Below are 12,909 nucleotides of genomic sequence, written 5' to 3'. Positions count from 1 at the left end.
ATCTAACAGATAGAAGACTTCTGGTGCTGAGGGGGAGCGTTTAAAAGAAGCAGCTAACATCAATAAATCATTATCTACCTTGGGGTATTTACATTTTAGATTAATACATTAAGATTTTGAATTGTCTTATTTCTGCTTTCTCATTGAGTAACTAGTATTCTCTAATCATTCTTGCAGTCATGTTATTATGATACTAGTGGATGTGGCAAATGGGAAGCAGAGGCATATCCCTTACAGAGACTCTAGACTGACTTTTCTTCTTCAGGTGGATTTATATGCTGGTTTAGTTTGACTCTTTAGTCTCAGGGTTCTTTTGTTCATCACTATTTGGCATAAAATGCAGGACTCTCTTGGCGGAAACTCGAAAACAATGATCATTGCCAATGTCAGCCCTTCTATCTGGTTTGTTTATTTATCTAGAACTATATTTCCTTTATCAAAACTTTTCAGGTTACCATAGAAGCTTGATGGAGCTTTACCCGTTTCACTTTTGCAGCTGCGCTGCTGAAACATTGAATACACTTAAATTTGCTCAGAGAGCAAAACTTATTCAAAATAATGTGAGTGTCATTCTATGATCAGTCTGAATTTCTTTCAAAGGAATGAATCTCATCAACCTATCACTACACATTCCATATATTGTTCTTGTAGGCTGTGGTGAACGAAGATTCTACTGGGGATGTAATTGCTTTACAACATCAAATTCGACTTTTGAAGGTGGTATCAGTTATTTCTTGTAGTATAAGTTTTATGTGAGTTGCTAATTTAACTAAAATGATAAATTTTTGGGCCAGGAAGAGCTTTCTATCCTCAAACGATGTAAGAATGTCTCTAGGTCTTTGTCATTTTCTTTGTCATCGATCAGAGATATAAAACAATCACTAGAACTCGAAGACTGTTGCCTAGAAAATGCAACTGACATGGTTGACCAACATGAAGATAACATGCCAGATTATGAATCCAAGGGCATCAGAATGTCCCACAAACAGGTATACATGGGTTGGCTTGGCTATGTTAATGAAGGCCAGTGTAATGACAATTTATGTATGAAGGATGAACCAATGTTTCTATTGTTTTCATGCCTTGTTGCTTCAAGATATATTGAATTAAGGCCATCTTTTCCTTTTTCGTTTTGGACATTTTAATGCTTTTAACAAGATCTTAATCACAGCTTAATAAGGAAAAAATATATTTCAAGCAAGAGTGAATACTGTGAATGAATTTAGTAGGCCGGCAGAGATAATGAGGAGGGGGAAGAAAACCCAGAAGAGTTTATAATTTACAAACTATAAATCATGGTTTCAATACATCATGGATTTAGTATGCCAAGGCTTCATATTCTTAACAAAGAGGGGGAATAAAACTCAGCAGAGGTTATAATTTACAAACTATAAATCAGAGTTTTAATACATCTTGAATTTAGTAGGCCAAAGCTAGTATTCTTGTTCTAGCATATTTTCTCAAGTTACAGAAAATGTCACATCCAATAGTTTCTCAACTCATGCAAAGAACACAAGCATACATGACGTGACACACATGTCACAACACAATCAACATTTTTGCATGGTTAAAATTCTTGTTCAGATGGACCAAAATATGCTGTATTCAGATTAAAAATAAAAACAGTGGTGTGTTTGTCAAGTAAGTAGAGAGAGAATTCATCAAGAACATCTTACAGTTTGAGTTTTGCCCGGCTCTACTGCTGGTTTGCTATGAGGATCAGTGGCAGTCTTTCCTGGTGAATCTGGGTTGCCACCTGTCTTTTTCTCATCCCTGGCCTTATTAAAAATCACTGTGAACCCCTCAGCTGAGGTTGGATCATTGACATCCCATTCACCCAATTTTGGAAGTGGGCGGCCCTTTTCCTGTAGGATAATTAGATTATCCAATGCAAAATAAAGACTCAAAATATTTTTAAAATAATTCCTTAACATTTTTATGAACTTGATAATTATATAACTGGAAAGAAAGTGTGTAAAGCTGATAACATAATAGATTTTCTACGTACTACAAAAGTTTGATAAATGCATGTCTCAAATAATAAAGTTGGTTCCTATTAAGCATAAAAGAATGAAGACCAAACATCACACATAAAAGCAGACAAGTTTGATTAAAAGGAATAGCTGTTGTTGGTAAAGAACCCAAACCTTAAGATCATAGACATGCTACTATTTGTATTATTCTAGTGTCAATTCACTAAATTGTTCTTCCAAATTCTTATTGAATCTCTAGAAAGAGGCATGTTTCTAATTGCCAAACACCTTTGCTTATCCATTATACATCACTCACACAAAGGTCAAGTCATCATTTAGAGTTTGGACAACACTTGACACCACTAATCACATATGATTTGCAGCACATGTACAAACCAAGTCATCACTCACACAAAGGTTCTCTCTACTTTCTTGTTTTTTCTTTTCCCTACTCAAAGACTAGCAGTCATTCATTCCTACACTGTTCAGTGGTTTAATATCCATGGTATAGACTCTCTCCATCTTCTGAGAAAGTTGGATTTGTCCCGCTAGTTAGAAAAACTTTTATATTCTATACCATTCCAAATATTATGGGAAGATGAAACAGGATAAAGGTCTATGACATTGTACAATTTGACCTTTTATGGTTTGGTTTTTTAGCATTCTTGTTTCCTTTACACGGCTTAAGATCAACTTCCCTACTAGCCCTTTCTAATAAAATCCTGTTATTCTCTTTAAAAGAAAAAAAAATCTCTGGCCAAATTATTTAAGCAACAAGAACTGAGGTTCACATATCATAATCCATACATAAAACAGAAGAGAAAAAAAGACAACAAATCACGAGGTAGTAATTCCGAAAAGGGTAGGTCGTAACAGAACAAAACAACAAATAATTCAGTAATTTCACCCCAGACAAGAAAAGAAGAAAAGGAAATCAACTAGAAACCTGATCTACAAGTACCTATGATATTGATAATTGATAACAGCCTACACGATTCAGAAGCTACTAGAAAAGAGAACAAACACTAAAATAGCAACAATCACCCAAAGCACACGGTGATTCAAAAATAGGAAAAATCTCACAGTTAAACTGACTTCGATTAACACACCCAATTTAAGGCAAGACTAAAGCATGAACTAATACATCTAAACGAATTATTCACCAAACAAACATGGTAAAGAGCAGCAACATCCTAAGACTATTCTAGTCTTTCACATAACATTTGAGGATCAAACCAAAAAGGCACAGAAGTAAACATTTCATACAAAGACAAAGAATAATAATTAGATGTAATCAGAAGAAATCGAAGACATGAACCTAAAGCTCAAATAACCGAAGGATCACAGTATCGAAATCCAGAAATGAACAACAAAAATTGAGACAAATAAATCAAAATTAATCACAGAAAAAATAAAATCGGAAAAGCAAATAAGTGATTGGAGAATCGTATACAACAGCTCAATACAATGATCAAAGAGAAAATCAAATCAATTGAGAAAATACAATTTATCACAAAAAAAAGTAAGAGAGAGAAAACAACACATACTGACATCAATACGACGAGGAAATGTTTTCAGGGAAAGGAAAAGGAGCGAGTAAACTCCAATTAATAAAAGGAATCAGAGAGAGGAGAAAATTCAGAGAGAGAGAGAGAGAGAATGAGTTAGAGAGAGAAAGTGCGTGATGACGATGAAGGAAGAAAAGAGTATGCAGTAGAAGACCTTGTTGCGACTTCGAATTGGGCCGAAAATGGGCACCTTCATTGAATCACACACCATTTATCGATTTGTTATATATGGGGGAAATATATGTTTCTGACATCGAATTGAAAGGGAATTTGTTGAGATTGTTATGACTATAAGGCCTTAAAATTGTAGCCAAAATGCTTTTTCTGCTAGAAGCTTTATAATATAGGACTTGCCAATGAAAGTATATTTCATCTTCAGTAATGTCTGCCACAATAATAAAATGTGGTTTAAATTTGTTTTCAGTTTCATTTCAAAATTTAAGGGGGCATATATGGATTTTTATGGAAGCATTTTCCTGAAACTGCAAATGTGTGTCTACATGAATATTTTCAAATCATCTTTGTTAGTTAATATCTTCTCCAAAATATTTTTCTTTTTCTAGCTATAGATGTTGAAGCATGGAGAGATGTGATTTATTTTGTTTCACAACATATTAGTTCTTTCCTCCAGGGACATGTTACATGCTCTGTATGTGCTAGTCTGCTGAGCCAAGTCTACTTCCTTTATTCTCAATTATATCGTTTATTTGCTTATTCTCTCAGAGAGATGTGACAATATTTAATTTTTCTGTTATCATCCATTTGGTACTGTCTGTGTTTTAAAAACGTTTGAACTTATCACAAGGATATTCCCTCTTGCACAGATATGGATGCCAAGGTGAAGCAAATGATTAAGCTTATTGAAGAAGATGCAGATTCCTTTGCCAAGAGAGCAGAAATGTATTATAAAAAACGCCCAGAGCTTATGAAAATGGTTGAAGAGTTTTACTGGGCATATCGGGCATTGGCTGAGAGATATGATCATGCAACTGGAGTGATCCGCCACGCCCATAAGACCATGGCTGAAGCATTTCCTAATCAAGTTCCTATGATGCTGACAGATGATTTACCTATCGTTTCTCCTACAGAGACTGAGCCACATACTCCAGAAATGCGACACCCTTCACGTGCATTTCTTGATCCAGATGAACCACAAAAGGATGCTTCTGCTCATTTCCATGCTATCAAAAGAAATGGTGGTTATACTGCTGAACCCGATTCTCCTTTGAACAAAACCGGTTTGAAACAGCTCAATGATCTCTACATCTCTGGAGAACAAGAAAATCTTCCAAAGTTTGCTAGAAGGGGGCTCAATTTTTTTGAGACGTAGGAGGAGAGTAATGAGCAAAACAGTGGAAGCAACAACACTTTGTCTGAGTCTGAACGCGTGACAAAAGCGGAGACAGGAATTTTGGCCTTGAAGAAAGCCATTGCCAAATTAGAAGATGAAAAGGAAGCTGGCTTGCTTCAGTATCAGCAGAGTTTGGAGAAAATGTCTAATCTTGAGTTAGAAGTGTCTACTGCACAAGAGAATTCTCGAAAACTCGATGAGCGAGCAAGTAAAGCTGAAGCTGAAGTTCAAGCCTTGAAGGAAGCCTAAATCAAATTACAGGCTGAAAGTGAAGCTAGTCTTCTTCAGTACCAGGAATGCTTGGAGAAAATATCTAATTTGGAGAAAAATATTTCTTCTTTGCAAAAGGAAGCAGGAGAACTTAATGAACGAGCTACTAAAGCTGAAACTGAGACTGAGTCCCTAAAGCAGGAACTTGCTAGAGTAGAAGCTGAAAAGGAAGCTACCCTTGTTCAATATAACCAGTGCTTGGAGACAATATCAAAACTGGAGGAGAGAATAAAAGAAGCTGAGGAGAATGCAAGAAGGATTAAGGAGCATGCCGATATAGCAGAAAAAGAAATCGAAGCTTTGGAATTACAAGTTACTAAACTTAATGAAGAAAAGGAAGATGCTGCTCTCCACTATCAGCAATGCATGGAGATAATTTCCAGTTTGGAGTATAAGCTCTATTGTGCTGAAGAGGAGGTGCATAGGCTAAATTTCAAGATAGTTGATGGGGTTGAAAAGTTACAGAGTTCAGAACAGAAATGTCTTCTCTTGGCGACATCAAATCACACTCTGCAGTCAGAATTACAATCTTTGGCACAAAAAGTGGGGTCTCAAAGTGAAGAACTTAATGAGAAGCAGCAGGAATTGGGTAGATTTTGGGGTTGCATACAAGAGGAGAGACTGCGATTCATTGAGGCTGAAAATGCTTTCCAAACTCTTCAGCAGTTGCATTCTCAGTCTCAGGAAGAGCTTAGATCTCTTGCTTCTGAAACTTAACAGTAAAGTGGAAATACTGGGGAATGTGGAATCTCGTAAGCAGGCTTTAGAGGATGAAGTACACAGGGTGAGTGAGGAAAACAAAATTCTAAATGAGGTCAAAATTTCTTCATCTTTGTCTATAAAAAATTTGCAGGATGAGATTTTGAATTTGAGGGAGACAATAGAGAAAGTTGAACAGGAGGTGGAGCTTCAAATTGATGAAAGAAATGCTCTTCAACAAGAAATTTACTGTCTTAAAGAGGAGCTTAATGATGTGAATAAAAAACATGAAGCCATGATAGAGGAAGTCCGGTCAACTGACTTAGACCCACAATGCTTTGGATCATCTGTGAAAAAATTGCAAGATGAGAACTTAAAGCTGAAGGAAACATGTGAGGCTGACAAAGGAGAGAAAGAAGCTCTTTTGGTAAAATTGGAAAACATGGAGAAACTTCTGGAGAAAAATACTGTTTTACAGAATTCCCTTTCAGACTTGAATGCTGAGCTGGATAGCGTCAGAGGAAAGGTAAATGTGTTGGAAGAAACATGCCAATCTCTACTAGTGGAGAAATCAAATCTTGCTGCTGAGAAGGCCACCTTGTTTTCTCAGTTACAATCCACAACTGAAAAGTTGGAGAAGCTCTCATAAAAGAGCAACCTATTGGAAAATTCACTATTTGATGTGAATGCTGAACTTGAAGGGTTAAGGGTGAAGTCCAAGGTATTAGAAGACACATACCGATCACTTGACCATGAGAAGTCCAGTATCTGTCAAGAGAAAGAAACCTTAGTTTCACAGTTGAACATAACTCATCAAACACTGAAAGATCTTGAGAAACTGCACAGTGAATTGGAATTGAAGCATTTGGAAGTAAAAGGAGAAAGGGAGTCTGCACTTCAAAAGGTAGAAGAGCTACTAGTTTCCCTATATTCTGAGAGGGAAGAGAATTCCAGAGTTTTGAAATTGAATGAAGATGAATTGGCTGAGAAGGAATTACAAATTCTTATTCTACAAGAAGATGCAAATTGCAAGAAAAAGGAATATGAGGAGGAACTGGACAGAGCTATACATGCTCAACTTGAAATTTTCATCTTGCAGAAATGTATTGATGATTTGGAGAAAAAGAACCTCTCCCTTCTAGTTGAGTGTCAGAGACTTTTGGAGGCTTCCAAAATGTTTGACAAAATGATATCTAAATTGGAGACTGAAAATGTTCAAAAGCAGGTTGATGTGAATTCTCTGTCTGAGAAAATTAAAATACTAAGGATTGGCTTGATTCAGGTGTTGAAGACTCTTGACAATAACAGTGGGCATTTCGGTGAGGATATGCTTGAAGAAGGCCAAATGCTCCTGAACCACATATATGGAAAACTTCAGGAGAGGCAGAAATCTTTTGACACAATTTTCAATGGAAGCCAACAAATGGCCATTGAGAATTCAATTCTGATTACATTCCTAGAGCAGTTGAAACTAAAGGTGAAAAATCTTGTTACACAAAGAGACACCCTTGATGAGGAGTTCAATATCCAGTCTAAGCAGTTCTTGGCATTGCAAACAGAGGTCCAAAAGATATTGCAGAAGAATCAGGAGTTGGAGTTGACAATAAGCAAAAGGAGAAGAGAGAATGGAAGTAATGACAATTGAGACAGACAATCTACGAAAGCAGTTGTCAGACTTGGAAAAGAGTCACAACAATTTACAGGAGGATAGTTGCAAGATATTGGAAGAGAAGAAGTCCTTGACAAGAAGATTTCTAGATCTGGGTGAAGAGAAAAGTAACTTGGAAGAAGAAATATGCGTCATGATCCATGAGGCAATAGCTCAATCTAATCTTTCCCTGATTTACGAGAATATTATCTTTGAAAAACTCATGGAACTTAAAGAGCTAGGTGAAGATCTTGATAAACATTGTTCAGCAAATAATGACCTTGATGAGAGATTAAGAGTAATGATGTGCAAATTAGAAATGCAGAAATGGAAAATTCACATCTTAAAGAGTCATTCGTAAAGTCAAATGTTGAACTACATTTAGTTGAATCTATCAATGGTCAATTGAGCTGTCAGATTAGGGATGAAAGGGAGATGTTGCATCTAAAGGAAAATGAGCTTTTGGAAGCAGCTGAGATGTTTCATGTTTTACATACTGAGAAAACAGAATTGCAAAGAATGGTGGAAGATCTGAAGATTAAATGTGATGAAGCTAGGGTGATGCTTGAAGAACAGGCTAATCAAATTTTGAAATTGTCCTCAGACAAGGATCATCAAAATGAAGAGCTCATATGCCTGTCTGAAGTGAATCAGAAGTTGGAGTCTGAAATGGGGTACCTTCGTCAAGAGCTTGGAGAAACTAAACTGAGGGAAAAGAAGCTAGGTGATGAAGTACTTAAGGGAACAAAATATATTGAACAATGGGAAACTCAGGCTTCAACAATCTTTGCTGAACTGCAGATTTCTGCTGTCAATGAAGTTTCTCGTAACAGATAAAGATTCATCTTTTTTGTTGGCTGTCTGACAGATTCGACAAATCAAAGCTCATATTTCAGAGCTAAATTTGCTTGCTGAAGCACAGGCCATGGAGTACAAGCAGAAAGTTAGTAACTGTGTGGAATAAAATAAAATGATCTTGGTTGTTATTAGTTATAATTTATATATAGTTCAGCAATACCAAGAACAGGAGTCCTTTTTTTAAACAGACAGACCAAGAACAGGAGTCCTTTTTTTTAATTGACAAATATTAGTTCTTAGTATTATTAGTTTTTTGACCAACATTAGTTTTTTTAATTTAAATTTCACTAAAATAAGGGTTCTACACTAACTTCTGGAAGGGATTAAAGACCAGCAACTTTATTATCATCATAACAATTACCATGTCAAGCTAACATTCAGTTGTATATGAACAAACTTTAACATATGAACAAAATATAAAATTAATAAAACATCATATGAACATGAACCAGAGCTTCAATAAAAAAAACCCACTGACCCGTTTGCAACAAAAACGGATTAGCTTCTTCACCAACAACTCATCACTGACATGCGCGCTTCTTCCCTACAACCACGATTAGCAAACATCACCATTAACAGAAATTATATGGAACCCGCAAACTTAGATAATAACAGTACACGAACCCCTTAACCAAAAACAAGCTTCAAATAACCTTAACCTAACAAAGTTTGTAAGTCACTAGCAAATCTCTTTCTTCATGAAACTTCAACCCGGGAACTTGGAGCGATGAAGTCGACTTCGTCCAGTTCAATGGAAGAAGGCTACAATATTACTTGTTATAATATAAAAATGATTGTGCTTATTAGATAGATTTGGTTCACGACTACACCATTTCATCTGAAAATTTATAACTTTTTAATTGTCTTCACATTAATTAGTACCACCAATTTTTAAGTTTGTTTTACCTGAGAGTAGCTTTATACTTTGGCAGTTTGACATGAGTTTCCTAATTTTTTGTTCTCTTTATTCCATCGTGTTTTTGTTTTGGATGAATACCTTGTCTGAGATGACTATATTTGTAGGGTTACTCTACCAGGCATCCATCTTAGTTTTATCATATCTTATAGCACTTGCATAAATTTTGAGGGGTGATAGCAGATATGTTTGATACTTGACTATGGCTTTCCTTTACACCTTTAGGTGGCGTTTGTTTCATGGATTAAATTTATTTCCTGGGAATATTATTCCCATCAACATGTTTGGTAACTACTTAATATTTCTAGGAATATTTTAAAATTTATTTCAATTAAAAAATAAAAAATTAAAATAAAATTAAAATAAAAAGAATAAAGTGAAAGTGGGAAGAAAATAACTTCCATTCCCACCCTTTTACATGGGAAAAGAAAGAGAACAAATCATGTGTAATTTTCAGTCCTGGGAATATATCATGCCTGGGAATAATTTCTTATAACTTGTACCAAACATGGGAATCATACATTCCCAACTCATTCCTGGGAATAAATTTATATAACTTGAAACAAATGCCCACTTAGAAGTGTTACTGAAAGCGCAGAAGTATGATTCAACTGAAACAGGAAATGCTTATAAAAAAAAGAAAAAACAGGAAATAAATATCTGCATCCATGTGACACTTTCCAGTTTCTAGTTCTGAAATGTCAGGCTATCAGCAGTGCTATATACAATGAGAATTTGAATATATATATATATATATAATGCATTGATGAATAAAATGAGTTGTCGATAATTCATACCCTCCCCCCTCCCTGCATTTTCACTTTATTCCATCTGAACCACTTAATTTAAAATTTCAGGTTATGTCATTTATTTGGCATTGACAATTGTTGCTTCCTGGAAGGGATGGACCTGTTGGTCGCACTCTTGTGGTTCATATTTATGGGTCAGCCTTCATTCTTTACTGACTAGACACCTCTGATATATATTTATCCTACATTAAAATGTCTGAACTGCTGAAAAATGTTTTGCAGCTTTCCCCAAAGTACTTTTTTTTGCAGCATTTCTTCTTCTTTTATCCTTCTGGTATGTATTCTTGCTTATTGTTATGATATTTAAATTTGTTTTGTGAACCCGCAATGTTTGATAGAAAAGTTTTACTTATAGCAAGTACTTATACTTGCAGACCCTCTTTAGTAGGGATGCAAATGGATAGGATCTAGGCAAGATACTAGAGTATCTATTCCAATACCCATAAGAATAAAGACCCATGCTTATGTAGGTAGTAACTTTAATGGTAGATAAGAACAAAATTGGGGTGGTATGGCAATGAGTGAAATATTGGAGAAGAGAACATGAAAATTTTCTGCAGAAAAGGTTCAAGGTGTGTGCTTTTTTTTTGGAGGGGGGGGGGGAGCCCTAGAAGTCTTCTGCTAACATTTACATGAAAAAAACAGTGCTTTATTGAATGAATATTGAGAAAGTACCTGTGCTTTGCAGATGTTTGTCTATATCATCAAATTTTAGACACTTGTACTGCTAAATATGAACTGGTTTCTATATTGCACTTGGGTTTCCTTTTGCAGGGTTGACCTTTGCCATCAGGCATATGATGATGATGACTATGAAGGAAGTTTTTGTGACAACCCTTTGCTGGAGAACACTTCAAATGAATCAAATTTAGCAAGCATAGATAGCCATAGAAAGTGCTTTCCTTTTCGGTTTGCTCGTGTTGGAAATCGGAAAAAGATTGTGATTTTGGTATGGGGAACGAATGTTTCTTATGTAGTTTTGATTTTTACACTATCATTTTCACCTTGATTTTTTCAATTGTCTAATAATTTGCTTTACAATGTATTTCCTTTGTGTATAATGACTCGTGATTTTCCAGGTTACTTTGCTAGTTTTCATCATCGTGGTTGCTTTTGTTGTAGTAATCTGGATTGGGCTAGGAAAGAATCCCATTGATTCTGAAGTGGCAGCTCAGGTATGGGACAGTAATTTTAGCTTTGGTTTATAATCTATCCATTAAAAAAAACTTTTATATCTTAGATGGACTTGCTGAGAATTTAGCTAATGACAAAATATAGTTTACTAATAAAACACCATACAAACATCAACCAGAGCTTCAATAAGAAATAGCCACTGACCCGTTTGCAGCCCACTCAAAAATGCATCAGCTTCTTCATCAACAAGTCATCGATGACATGCGCGTGTCTTCCCTGCAACGACAATTACCAAACATCACCATTAAAAGAAATTACATGGAACCCGCGACCTTTCTTCAACAGTACACGAACCAGTTAACCTAAAACAAGGTTAAAATAAGCTTACCCTAACAAAGTTAGTAACTGACTAACCAATCTCTGTCTTCACGAAACTTCGAGCCGAGAAGTTGGAGCGATGAAGTCGAAGAGGTGAGGTCAATGTCAAAGAAAGGAGCTTCAATGGAAGAAGGGGTAGGGCTTCAATGTCAAAGAGTTGAGGTCAATGTCAAAGAAAGGAGCAAGGTGAACAAACACGCGAGGGTTCAAACGAAGGAGCAAGTAGAAAGCGAGGGTTCAAACGAAGGAGCAAGCAGAAAGGTCTAGGGTTCAAAGCAATCTCGAAAGCTAGCAGAAAGGTACAGCCGCGAGGTTCAAACGAAGGAGCAAGCAGTTTTGCCTTTTTTATTTTTAGAATTACAACGGTTTTTTTTTCTAAAAACCGGCATAAATTTTATAAAACATAACATTCTAAGGCGACTTTCAATAACCGCCTTAAAAAGTGCGTCGTAAAATGCAAATTGTTACACAATAATTACAAAAATGCCACCGCGCCACTTTCTAAAGCGGTTCCTCAAATAACCGTCGTAAATCACGTGTCATAAAAAGCAATTTTTCTAGTAGTGTATAATGTATTCAAAGCTTTTGAACTGGTTGTGCATTTTGTTTTGCTATGTTCCTTAGTTCCTCATATATGTCTCCAAATGTTTAGGTCACAAATTGAACATGCACACTTACACACACATTTATATTTCTTTTACTTGTCGTATGTAATGTCTCAAACAATTGAAGATACAAGTTTGCATTTCCAGTTGCCATAGTCCATGGCTGGCTGGTCTTCTGCACTATCCATATTAGAGTATTAGAGTGTATATATACATATTCATTTCATTCTCATTTATAATCTCGTTTAGTTTCTCTGTAACAGAACTTGCCTTTCTCTTATTATTTAGTTTCTTGCCGACTCAGCATATCACATTCTTAGCTTCCAGCTGCCTCTCCCTTTGCTTTGCTTGTCTATGTCTAGGATTTTTCACTATGCATATTCTAAAATATACAGAATGTCTTTTGTATACCTTTTGAAGTTTTTCATTTTCCTTGCGGATGAAGTTTATCTTTCTATTAAGTTCTAAATTTTCTTGATGAAAGAGGCTTCCCTACAATAGGCACTCTGAAATTAGTTGTCAGAAATTTGTTGGAATACGTACCTATGAATCATTTGAAAGGAACAAAACCAAATTCCTGAAACCTTTTGGTGTAGTTCTTTGAGCTCATCAATCACAATTTGATCCTGCACGTAGACAATAAAAATAAGTAAATGTGTAAGAGTCATGCATGTACAATGAAAGGGATCATTGACATTTT

General features: G+C 35.7%; 1 protein-coding gene, 2 long non-coding RNA genes and 1 pseudogene across 3 annotated transcripts; 3 read left to right on the top strand and 1 right to left on the bottom strand.

The window, feature by feature from the left end:
- Positions 1 to 250: 250 nt before the first annotated feature.
- LOC114370279 lies at positions 251 to 817 on the top strand. The gene is made up of 5 exons (XR_003657811.1): positions 251 to 265; positions 344 to 402; positions 497 to 560; positions 652 to 717; positions 795 to 817. It is a non-coding gene; the product is annotated as an uncharacterized LOC114370279 (long non-coding RNA).
- Positions 818 to 1,759: 942 nt separating this feature from the next.
- On the bottom strand, positions 1,760 to 3,683 carry LOC114369212. The gene is made up of 2 exons (XR_003657558.1): positions 3,521 to 3,683; positions 1,760 to 1,865 (listed from the first exon to the last, which is right to left on the bottom strand). It is a non-coding gene; the product is annotated as an uncharacterized LOC114369212 (long non-coding RNA).
- A 669-nt stretch (positions 3,684 to 4,352) lies between these two features.
- On the top strand, positions 4,353 to 8,346 carry LOC114371575 (annotated as a pseudogene).
- Positions 8,347 to 10,778: 2,432 nt separating this feature from the next.
- LOC114371574 lies at positions 10,779 to 11,587 on the top strand. The gene is made up of 3 exons (XM_028328972.1): positions 10,779 to 11,041; positions 11,172 to 11,267; positions 11,441 to 11,587. The coding sequence occupies exons 1-3, from the start codon at positions 10,826 to 10,828 to the stop codon at positions 11,585 to 11,587; spliced, it is 459 nt and encodes a 152-aa protein (XP_028184773.1). The 5' UTR covers positions 10,779 to 10,825.
- Positions 11,588 to 12,909: the final 1,322 nt, after the last annotated feature.

This window comes from Glycine soja, chromosome 10, assembly GCF_004193775.1.
Source record: "Glycine soja cultivar W05 chromosome 10, ASM419377v2, whole genome shotgun sequence".
In the NCBI taxonomy this organism is placed as follows: Eukaryota; Viridiplantae; Streptophyta; class Magnoliopsida; order Fabales; family Fabaceae; genus Glycine; species Glycine soja.
Note: the sequence above shows the minus strand (reverse complement) of the source record. Positions and strands in the feature narration are given on the sequence as shown.

Coding starts and splice junctions, on each gene's coding strand:
- LOC114371574 (XM_028328972.1), top strand. CDS start 10,826: ATGAACTGGTTTCTATATTGCACTTGGGTTTCCTTTTGCAGGGTTGAC. Junction 11,042..11,171: donor GGAAAAAGATTGTGATTTTG/GTATGGGGAACG, acceptor GTGATTTTCCAG/GTTACTTTGCTAGTTTTCAT. Junction 11,268..11,440: donor ATTCTGAAGTGGCAGCTCAG/GTATGGGACAGT, acceptor ACCCGTTTGCAG/CCCACTCAAAAATGCATCAG.